The 12272-nt window shown below is 34.5% G+C and overlaps 1 protein-coding gene across 1 annotated transcript in view; it reads right to left on the reverse strand.

Annotated features, from left to right (window-relative positions):
• BACE2 (beta-secretase 2) overlaps window positions 1-12272 on the reverse strand; it is a 124356-nt gene that overhangs the window by 32702 nt on the left and 79382 nt on the right. Inside the window, exon 7 of the mRNA XM_072614781.1 lies at window positions 8884-9030. Coding sequence (XP_072470882.1) covers window positions 8884-9030 — 147 coding nt within the window. The remainder of the gene's footprint in view (window positions 1-8883; window positions 9031-12272) is intronic.

Here is a 12272-nt window from a genome sequence, read left to right on the forward strand (position 1 = left end):
CCTTTACTATTTAGGGGGAACATACATGCCCTACAATCTAGGAAGCCAGATTGGATTCTAGATGTTTTTCTACCTCTGCCTCACTCCCAAGGTAATCCCAAGTAAATCTTCAAGATAAAGTCTATTTATTATCTACCCAGAAAAGGACAAGTTCCCTTCTCACAAACATAGTCATTGTACAACAATGGGAACCATCTCCAGTTGTCCTGATTTATATCTTGCCACTGGACCCAGATAGCTCTGGAAGAGAAAGTGAGGGTGGTGATTTTGCACAGCTCTCCCTCACTTAAATCCAATTAGCATGCATATAATGGCATCACCTCTCTGATGTCATGGTCCTCTTTAAGAATGAAGGAGAAAACAACAGAAACTGCCTAAGAAACAAAGTACTCTGAATTTCAGAAGGATAGCAGAGAGACTGCTGTGAGAGCTCACACAATCAAAATATCTATTTGCGTTTCTGTTACGTGAAAATTCCTGTGCAGAATAAGATGAATGTCAATGGAAAACTGGAAATATTTTATTATATTTTGTCCATGTTTAAATGCCTTTGAAATTTATTTATCCGGCATTCCAAAAGTATATTTTAGGCCTTCTCTTTGCACTTCAAAATAATTGTCTACTCCATTTTAAAACAAACTAGCTATTTCCAAATACATTGTAATTATGTTAACAAGTTCTATAACTTATTCCCATGGCAATTTGATTGGTCTAGCATTAAAGTATAAATTAATTTTGGTAGTATTGTCATTTTTGTTATATTGACATAGACATGACCACTGAATATTCCTCTATTTAATTTGTTCTTTAATTCTTGAAGGGATATTTTAATTTAATTTTTTAAGGAATATTTCATAACTGGATCTATTCAAGTCTTTTATGTGCTCTGGTAGTTGATACTGAGATAGTTTATGCATTCTGCAGTGAAATATAGGGAATGGAATTTCCCATTTTAATTTTGCTTCTTGAGTTTTGTTACTATTTTGCAGAAATATAGTTATATGGAAGATTTATTTTGTAGCTTGCACCTTTACTGATGATATTCTCAATAGTATCTGTTGATTCTTTAGGATTTTCCATCATATCATTCGCAAACACAAATAGTTTTATTTTCCATTTACCTGTCTATATTCCTTTATTTTTCTAGTATAGCTCCTGCTAGCATTTCCAGAACCATGACAAATTATAGTGGAGAGTTGCCATCCTTGCTTTACTCCTGTATTTATCGAGGAGGATTCTAGTATATCTCCATAGCAGATGATACTTACTTTTTTTTTTGCTTTAGACAGATGACATAATATTAAAGCTCTCTCTCCGCCTATATTTTGTAGATTTTTAAGTGTTATGATCTATCAAAGGCTTTTTCTGCAACTATTGAGATGACCTTGCAGTTTTGGATTTTAGATTTTTCTCTTTTTAATACGATTATGTTGATAATTTTCTGAATGTTGAAATATGCTTGCATCCCTGGTACAAATCCCACTCGGTCACAATGAATGATTTTCTTAGACAATCACTGTGGTTTATTTGACAGGATTTTGTTTAAAATTTATGAGTAAAAGTAAAAAAAAAATGATATTAGACTATGGTCTTTATATATTCTTTCCTTCCCTGGTTTAGGTTTAGAACTATATTTGTCTCAGAAAAGGATCCTGGTTATGTGCTTTCTTTCTCAATTTTAGAAAATGATCTGTTAAGTACGGGTACTAACTGTTCTTGAAAAGTTTGATAGATTTTGCCTATGAATCTGTCAGAACCAGGAGGTTTTTTCTTTCGTGATTCCTTTATAGTTATAACTAAAATACTTTTCTGAAATTAGATTAAGATCTCTATCTGGTCATCTGATAATCTGGGCATTTTATATCTTTGAAGGTTTTCCTCTTCTTTTGAGCTCTCAGTTTTGTTATACTATGACTATACATAATATGTTCTGATTATTTTTAAAAATCTTGTTTTGTTGTGATTTCACATCACTCCTTTGCTATCTTATTGATATCTGCTCTCTTCATTTCACTTAAATTAGGGTTTTTAAATTTTATTAGTCTTTTCAAAGAAACAAGTTTTAGTTTTATCACTTCTCTTTATTTTTTCTCATTTATCTATTTCCCCTCTAATTTTTAATATTTCTCTTGCATCTATTTTAGATATGGATATTTGTTGGCTTTCCAATTTTTAAAAATGTATATGCAGTTCATTAATCCACTTTTTCTTTTGTTAATACATATTTGTAAAGACATATTTTTCCTTTTGAAGACTGGTTTAGCTGTATTCCAGATATTTTAGAATGTTATTTCATTGTTATCATTTTGTTTTTCTTATTTATTGTTTTTATGATTTATTCTTTAGCAATTAGAATTTAGGATTTGATTATTAAATACATCATAAATTTAGATCTATATCATTTATTTGTGATCCCTGAGCCAATTATTATTTTATTGCATTATGGCCTATTGTCTTTTAGTATTTGTTTTCCATATCTCTATGTCCTGGAGATGCTCAGTTTTTATAAAAGTTTCATAGGATCTGCAAAATATGTATTTTTTTTGTAGTTCCATTTAGAACATATCATAACAGCACTTTTTTCAATTTTACTGCGTGAATGTCTTTGTTTTTTAAAATGTGTTTCTTGTGGGGAATAAATGGTAAGTTTTTGTTTTCTTATCCAATTTGTCATTCTTTTTCACTTTATTAGATAGCTTAATCCATTCACATTTATAGTTGTGAGATTTATATTTTCCTCCATCTGCCTCTAATATTTTTTCAAATTCCACCATTTTCTCCTCCTTTTTAGCTTAACACAATCCTATTTCTTTCAATTATTTTACCTTAATCATTTTTTAAGGTGGTCATTCCCCTTGGCTCTTTTTCTCCTCATCCTTGATCCACTCTTCTCATTTGCTACCTCTCTCCCTTTGGGGTTTTGCTTATTAGTGCTTTTTGCTTATTATCTCTCTTGCTTCTCTCTGTTTAAAATAATTCTTTACCCTCTTTATTTAGTCCTGTAGGTTCCTTCTTTCTTTCTTCCCCTTCAATTAGTCTTGTTTATTAGTATTTTTAAAAATTTCATTTCTTTTTTTGTGTTTTTTGCCATAGAAGATCTCTCTCACTCTTCATTATTTATCCTCTCTATCTTTCTACACTAGACCCTCATTCTCTTATACATGACCCCCATAATTTTTAAGTATCTTGCTTTTCTTGGTATTCCTCATGCCATCAAACCTTCCAAGCTATACATATATACTAGACAATCCCTCCTAGGCAGTTTCTAACACTGTCTTGTACAGCTTGTCCTATGGATTTCCTTTTTCCATTGTGTCTCACTCCCAGAACCATGCTAATTATTAAAGGTGTCAGAGAGGACACTGCCCCAAGGTAGAATCCTTACCTTACCATACCCTTCAAAATATAGCCCACCACTGATACTACCTTCCCCGATTACCTTTTCTCTCCATTTGCCTCAAACTCTCCCTAAGCTCATGCTTTTCTACTTCTCCAGGCTCCAGCTACCCCAAGGAATTCTAATTCTCTCCCTGGCCACTGAGGTGGGACATGTAGACTTTTCAAATACTAAATCACCCAGGCCTCAACTATGTGCCTGACACATAGCAGGTGCTTAATAAATGTTTATTAATTAACTGATGTCCCTGCATAGACCATCTCTCTTTACCCATTAAGAATATTCATCCATAGTACCTCCTCCTACCAACCAAAGCAGGGCTCCTTCTTTATTTCATTCCTCTTCTTTACCCACTCCCCAGCAGGCTCTTCTTTTCTTCTGTTTGAAACTACTTTTTCACGTACATGCATACATACACAATTTCCCCCTAACTGCATGTTAAAACAATTTTCTAAACATTTGTTTTTCTTTAAGAATTTTGAGCTCCAAATTCCAGTTCTCCCTCTTTTGTTCTCTCCCCTCCAAGTCTGTGAGATGGTAAGCAATCAGATATGATACACATGTGAAATTATGCAAAACATTTCCATATTAGTCATTTCGTACATGAAGTCTCAAATAAAAGGAAAATAATTAAATAAAGTGAAAAATAGCATGCTTCAGTCTGTATTTAAAGAATATCAGTTCTCCCTCCAGAGGTAGATAGTATGCTTCATGATTAGTCCTTTTGGATTGTCTTGGATCATTGCGCTCACCTTCCCCTCATTGTGAACCCTCATTTTGACTCTGACAAATTACCTTATTCTTTTCTCTTTAAATCCTTACTTCTCCTCTTTTCATGTACACTCCTAAGTTATAATTTAGTATCATAAAACACAACAACCTCCTCCTTAAAACACTGATTTGTCTGTAGGCAAAAGGTTCTGTCCATGATGTCCCATGCCTTCTTCTTCATTACTATCTCCAACAGACTTCCAACTTCACCCTTGTGCATATTTAGAAAGAAATTGATTACTCATCTCTGCAGTGATTCTGCTGCTGCCTCCCTTGGCTGTTGTATTTATCCGTTCCTCCTGCATTTGTTTTTTTCTCTCCTAACAATTCTTTAAATGCCTCTCATTACTGAATGTCTAACTTTTTTTTCATGGATAGTTAAGCTCAGACTTGCATGTTAGGTCACTCTATGATTCATTGATCTTCATAGCAATGAATTCCATTCCCTCAAATGTTTTTTGTCGGGTGCAGAATAGTCTCTCATTATTTGAATTTCATTTTCTTTGTATTTGAAGATCTTTCTCCTGATCACTTGTAGAATTTGTTTCTGAACTGAATTGTTAAATTTAACAACTATGAGTCTTGGATTATGCAGCCTTTCCCTCCCTCCTTTTTTCTGGAGGTGATATGGGAATACTTTTAATTGTTACTTCATTTTCTATGTTCAGAAATTCTGGGCAACTCTCTTCTATTATTTTCTCCATTATGGTGTTAAGGTTTTTTGTTCTGTCATACTCTTCTGAAAAACTATGATCCTTAGTTTGTCTCTACACATCTGTCTTCATGATCTTTTGCTTGTATAGAGGATATTTACTTTTCTTTTTAAAAAAATTAATTAATTGATTTCATTTTAGTTTTCAACATTCACTTTCATAAATTTTAAGTTTTCTCCTTCTCCCTCTACTCCTCCCCTCTCCAAAGATGGCATGGATCTGCTATAGGCTCTACATATACTTCCTATTGAACTTATTTTCATGTTAGTCATGTTGCGTAGAAGAATTAGAACAAATGGGAGGAACCATGAAAAAAAGAAAACAAAACAAAAAAAGTCTGTACAGAGTATTTTCTTTTAATGTTATTGTTTTCTGATTCTCTTTTTCTGGATTATGCTTCACTTTTATGTCCTTGCATTCTCAATCTATTATTTTCTCTTCTGTTTCTTTGATAAGACTTTGCCATCACAGATTCCAGTTTTTCCCCTTTGCCTGTTATTTATGTTGTACAGTCCATAAATGCTGCTCTCAAAATTCTCATTTATCATTTGAGCCACCTAGGAACAGTATGTTGTGTTTTCATGTTCTCCTCACATTCCACAGGGTCTTCTGTCATACAATACTGGATCATTTTCTTTTGCTTTGCTCGTTCATAGATGCCATACTTCCTTCCTTTGTTCATGTTTTCCCTGTTGATTCATCTTATGTTCAAGATTTATGAGTTTTCTTCTTCCTGAGATCTTTGGCAATTTCAGTCTTACTCCACCACCCCTAATTTCCCCCCATTTACTTTCTGACACTGTGGCCTCTGGTGGTGGTTTTCTTGGGGGTTCAAGCTTACACATTTTAGCCTCAAGTGACTTGAAAGGTCAAAACTGACCCCACCTGGATGCTGGCTTCCTTCCCCCCATTTAGTAGAGTACTACATAGTCCCCAACATACACACACACACACACACACACACACACACACACACACTCACTCACTCACTCACACCAAAAATGTCCTATCTGTCCTGGCACTTGCAGTTCTGAACTTTGTAGCACTGGCACTATATGATGTAGTTCTTAAAGGGTTACAGTAGCACTGGCTGTCTATTGCAGCCCAAACAAAATTCTACAGCCTGAAGCTGGAGTCTCCATGGTACTGGAAAAAAGGAGGGAAAACTAGCATGTAGGTGTGAGTTTTGTAGTATACCTGTGTCTGGTCCTTGTGTGTGTTAGTGCATCCTGGCTGTTGGCAGCAGCAGTATGGGAGCTGAAGGAGAAGTGCTGAGGGAACTCAAGGTCAGTGAGCATCAATTCATTTTTCTTAACCTTTTTTTGTATTGTGTGTATGCAGCACCGTGGAGACATCTGAAGTTGCTTTATCTTTGACACATAATTTCAGAAAGGTTGGAGAGGTTTTAGGAATCAGAAAAATTGTCTAGTTCTCCATCTTACTGCTCATATGATTCAAAAGTCTGTTATTAACAACCAGCATGACAAAGTACCAGCTTGAATAATTTGCTCTTAGACTTGTGCAGTTGTGCAAATTAACTGAGATAAAGCAATCACATTTACATATACAATAAATCTTATACATTCTATCTTACTTTTAAGATATGCCTTTTAATAAGCAAGTCCTTCATTTGCCAGAATGAGGGGTTTTGTTTGTTTGTTTGTTTGTTTTTACATAATTTGGCAATGTCTTTCTAAGATTTTGGTGGTATTGTTCAGGTGTTTTCCATGACCCTATTTGTGGTTTTCTTGGTGAAGATACTGGAATGGTTTACCATTTGCTTCTCCAGCTCATTTTACAGATAAGTAACTGACGCAAACAGGGTTAAGTGACTTGCACAGGCTCACACTGCTAGTAAGTATCTGATACAGGATTTGAACTTATGCAGACAACTCTTCCTGACTTCAGACCCAGGATTCTATGCAAGATTTTGGTACATTATTCTTTATTATGTAACTATACTTCATATTGGATATTAGATACTTATTTGACAGTCTATTCTTCTAAGACATGAGATTTAAATAATGCAAATTCCTATACCATTGAAACACATTTATCACTATCTCTTGTATAAATTTCTTCAGCTTTGAAATGATAGAAGGTCATGACACAGTGTTGACTCTCTATTTTATTTAATTCTTTAACAATTCTGCTTCTCAGTATATTCATATATTTATAAAAGTAAGTCATTTACTCAATAGTGACAAGACTGATACTAAGAGATTATTAAAAGATCTAGGCTAAGCTCTCTACTGTGTTGAGTAGATTTTCTCTTGAGGCTTTGGGGAGAAAATGACATGAGAGAGCATGAGAAAATATTGAAGTATGAGATCATGACCGGACTATAATCAGCACCACTGAATGGGATATCCACAGCAGTGGAATAATTGCCCCTTAGATTTAATAACCATTGGTTAAACATCTACCACAATCAAGGCATTGTGCTAGATGCCATAAGTATTTAAAGACAAAAATTAAATAGTTCTTGTCCTCAGGAATATTGTATAGTGAAGGCTAATAATCCTTCTAATTCTAAATCTATGAATCTTGTGACCTGATCTATGAACACATAGATAAATATAATAAGCAATTTCGAAGTATTCCTACAGTCACCAGGTGATGCAGAAAATTCAGTACATGCCTATGGATCTGAAGTATTTTTTTTTAAAGCTGGCTAACAAATCAGAATTTCCCCAAGGGTCTAAGAAAAATAAGTTTGATGATGATCACAATTACAAATGTAAAAATAATCGATTCACTTATTAGAAGTGGTCATCTTAGGAGTTAATACAATGAGAAAGCAATATGCATAATTTAGCATTATGTGGATGAATTTAAATAAGATTCCCTAGTCCAGAGGGTCACTGAAGACTTTCTATTCTTCCTACCTCTGTGGGCTGTGATTGAATTACTTACTACCTTGAGACCTTGTTTTTGCATCTGTAAAATGAGAGGGGTTGGACTATATATTCTCTAATGTACCTTTCAGGTTTCGGTGCCTCCTATTATTTTTGTGGTTTGATTGTGCTTTAAAAATAGTGCCACATGGTGGACATGATAAATGTTTGTTTAATTGAAAGTATTTATTGAGCTGAATTACATTTGTTTTGAAGGCTCATATGTAATGAGGCCCAACCCCCACATATGGCATGGCGGTGTCTTTGTGTAGCACCAAAGGAAGCAGAAGACATTTCTATCCTCTTTTCTCTTTCTTGCCCTCTCTCCTGAAGGGATGCTTTAATTTCTGCTAGGAGAGAAAACAGGAAATTGGACTAGAAGTCAATCTGCTCTCCTGAGAGAGAGGGGTACTGGGCTAGGATTCTATCATCTCCTCTTCTTAGGCCAGGGGATGCTATTTTCAAGTCAATATAACTTTTGATACTGTTAATTATTGGACAAGAGGACCCCAAGCTTTCTATATAAGACTTGACAACTTTCCCACTAAATAACAGTTTTACAATGAACATACATGATGTTCAACAGCAAAGAAACCTATTTAACCAAATTACAGCAAAACAGAAATCAGAGAAGGCAAGAGCAGGAGAATATATATTAGACAATGCAGAGTGAAGAAGCTCTCCCTTTGGGGGTGAGATAACTCAGTTCAACCGAGAGAGAAAGAGAGAACTCAAGGGCTCACCCAAGGGGAAACTCCTCATTTCTTCTGTAGCTCGTTGGGGACAGAGATATAATGGAGACTGCATGCTTTTCTTATTTCTTCCAAGAATCTTCTTTCATCAACTTGAAGTAAGGTTGTCCTCTTCCATCATCCCTCTTAAGCCAGAAGCCAGAAATGTAATACTGCAGGTTCTGAAGTGACTTAAAACTAGGAAGTTTGAAGAAAACTGAAGAAGGCTAGAGCTTTCTTGCTTTTAGTAATGCCTCCCTGTTCCTCATGCAGGGAAAGATCTTCATTTACACTAACAAAGAGCAAGTCTCATACCAATGGGCTTTGGAACTGGAGTTACACATTGAAAACAGAATAAAAATTCAAGTTCATACCTGAGGCAGGATCGTGATACGGAATGATTTGCTGGAGTCTTCATCTCTCAGGTATATGGAAATATTGGGGAAATACGACCAAGGTGCTTCATAGTTCCAGCATGCAAGCTGAGAACCAGTCCAAAATCCTTCAGAAAATTCTGAAATCTAAGGGGAAAAAAGGGAGAATGTGAAAAACAAATGGTACAACTGAGGATTTATTAGCTGATTAAATTTATTACCTTATCATTTATCTGCATTATCTCAACTATCAATTAATATTAAGGTGAGTATAGACATACCTTGAATAGTTTGCTTTTAGTCTACAGCAGAAAGTAATGTATATAGATTTTAAAATCTACCAGTCTAGACCAGCGGTGTCAAACTTACATAGAAGCAGGGCCACTAATCCAAACATGTTCTCACAGGCCACAAATTGACTTAGTTTAAAAACATAATGTTTTCTATGCTTTATTGTATCTTTATTTATCTTGTTATATATTTCCCAATTGTATTTTCATGTTAATTAGGCCACTCTTGTCCTGTGTTTCACAGTTTTGCTCTATAGGATATTAAAGTAATTATTACTGAGGCAGAATATCTCCTTCAAAAAGTCTTATAGCTGAGTAAATTGATAAAACCTCTAATTGAACTACATGGCAGTGTATTATAGGATCTGCATGTTTATCAGTTGTTTCATCTTAAAACTAATTTTGCCAAGCAACAGGCAAAGAACATGAAAATAATGTAAGCATTTCCAAAGAAGGAATAATTCTATAAGACAAATTCATAAATTGCTTCAAGGTTTACAAATACTATTTTGTTCTATCCTTACAAAAAGACAATGAGGCAAGTGCTATTATTATCCTCATTTTTATGGAGGAGGAAATTGAAGCAAATAGAAAGTGAAGCCACCAGAAGTTAAATGACTTACTCAGGCACAGAGCTAGTCAATATCCAGGATGGAATATGAATTCATGTCTCCTTGAATCCAAGTTTAGAGCTCTTTTCATTATGCCACTCAAACCCTTTCACCAAGAGATTTCACTGCTTTGCATATACCCCAAGAGTCAATGACAAAATATAGCTCTACTTTTTGTGGTATCATAGAACTTGAATCAAGTAGATAACCATCAGTTACTGGCTAAATAAAAAGTGGCACATGAATGGAATATAATATTATTATGTTATAAGAATCAGTGAATGTGATGAATATAGAGAAGCACAGCAAGGTTTCTGTGATCTGATGCACACTGAAATAATAAGAACCAGGAAAACAATATACACAATGACTGCAACAATATGAATGGAAAGAACAAGAATAAAATAATTAAAATTGAATGTTATAAAATTATAGCATCTAATTATAAAATTGCCAAGCTTGGTCCAAAAGAAGGGATATATGAAGTCATCTCTACCCCATCATTTGTTTGATCTTTACAACAATCCTGTGAGATAGGTGCTATTTTAATTTAACCAAAGCCCATATCTCCATGCTACAGTGGATCAGACTTGCTGATAGACTTTTGAACTGAAAACTTGTTCCTACAGTGACACACTCAGTTTCCCAAAGGGCATATTACTCTTATCTCTGATTTTCTAAATTATTATTTATTCATTCATTTATTTTTAGTTATATTATTTAAATTTTTATTTGTATTATTTAAAATATCTACAATTTATACACAATTGTGTAAAAATGTAAATGGTTACTGAATTCAGTGAGAAATTTTTCAGTCTTTCACAGTCCTTTTGTAGACAAGATAGGAAAACTACATTCTTGATAATTCCCTCTGATAGAATTGCAAAGTAATTGCTTAGATTTTCTTCACTCCATAACCCTTGAGGTGGTCTACCACCTATCAGCTTTGGAGTAGATTTATAAAACTGAGAGCTGGAAGGGAGTTCAGCACTCATTTAGTTTACCTTATTCAGGGAAATAATTCCCATAATACTAAACTCAAGAGGTGGTCATCTAATCTTTGTTTGCATATCTCTAAGTGGGAGGGAGGCTATCACTTTGGGAGACAGTATATTACATTTTCAGACTATTACAATTTCTAGGAAGTTTTTCCTGACATCAAGTCTAAACATGAGTCTTTTCAGCCTCTATCCATTACTCTGTCTCTGGGATCAAAGAGAGCAAATCAAATCTTTTTTCACTTAACAGCCCTTCAGATACTTCAAGAAAATTATCATGTCTGCTCTTGAGTTTTTTTTCCTCCAGATTAAACATGCCCAGTTCCTTCAAATGATCTATATATGACATAGACTCAAAGCTTTCCATCATCCTTCTTGCCTTCCTCTAGACACTCTTCAGTTTAAGAATGACTGAACACAATATTCTGATAAAAGCAGAGTACAGTGGGCCTATCTCTTCCTTGTTCCTGGAAAATATGCTTCTTTTAATGTTGTCTAAAATAACTTAAGCTCCTTTGGTTTTCACTTCACATTGCTGATTAATATTGCGTTCCTATTACAATCCCCAGATCATTTTTAGATAAACTGCTATTTTACCATGTCTTTCCTATTTGGTACTTATAAAATTAAATTTTTTTTGGTATCCAAGTGTAAGACTTCACATTTATCCCCACTGGATTTCATCTTATTAGAGTGTGTTTAATCCTCTGCAAATTTGATGAGCATGAACCTTTATCCAAGTCACTGATAAAAATGTCAAATGGTATGTGATTTTACCTTCTTAATATTCAGTTCACTTTCATTTCCCCTTTTATCTAGCACATTTCAAGATCCATCTAGAGCCGCAGTCCAGTAATGGGATTCTTCTCTGAAGAAACTCTCTTTGTATTTTTCCTAATCTCTGTGTTTCAGAGTTAGTGTTTGCCAGGGCAAAAATTCTTTTCCTCTGATACCTCTTTCATTTTCAACCCTGTTCAGTTCAGCTATACTCCTAACAAGGACTTATTTTTTAACCCTCTTCTGACCTTTTCCAGTACATCTTTTGAAACCTCTATTCTATTTTTAAACTCCCTTCTCCACTAGACCTCTTCCACTTTCTGGTGCTCAAATAAGCCTGGACAATAATAATTCCTAGGAAATTTACCCTAATATCAAGTCCAAATTTGTCTCTGCAACCTCCATGCATTGTTTTGGTTGGATCCTCTAGAGTCCAACCCAAACAAAATGAATTCCTCTTCCATATAATAGCCTTTAAATACTTGAAAAAAATTTATTATTTGTGTCCTCTACCCCAAGTCTCTTCCTTTCTAATGATATGTAGCCAATGACAAGGATAACAGAAAAGGAAATAATCAAAGATATGATTATCCATATTAAATGTGCATATCAAATTTTATCATTACATAGGATTAATGATAAAAGCTTCTTTCCTCTCACTAGGGAGATGATTGACTACAAGTGCAAAACACTGCCTAAGCTGTCAAATGCAT

This window comes from Notamacropus eugenii, chromosome 5, assembly GCF_028372415.1.
Source record: "Notamacropus eugenii isolate mMacEug1 chromosome 5, mMacEug1.pri_v2, whole genome shotgun sequence".
In the NCBI taxonomy this organism is placed as follows: domain Eukaryota; kingdom Metazoa; phylum Chordata; class Mammalia; order Diprotodontia; family Macropodidae; genus Notamacropus; species Notamacropus eugenii.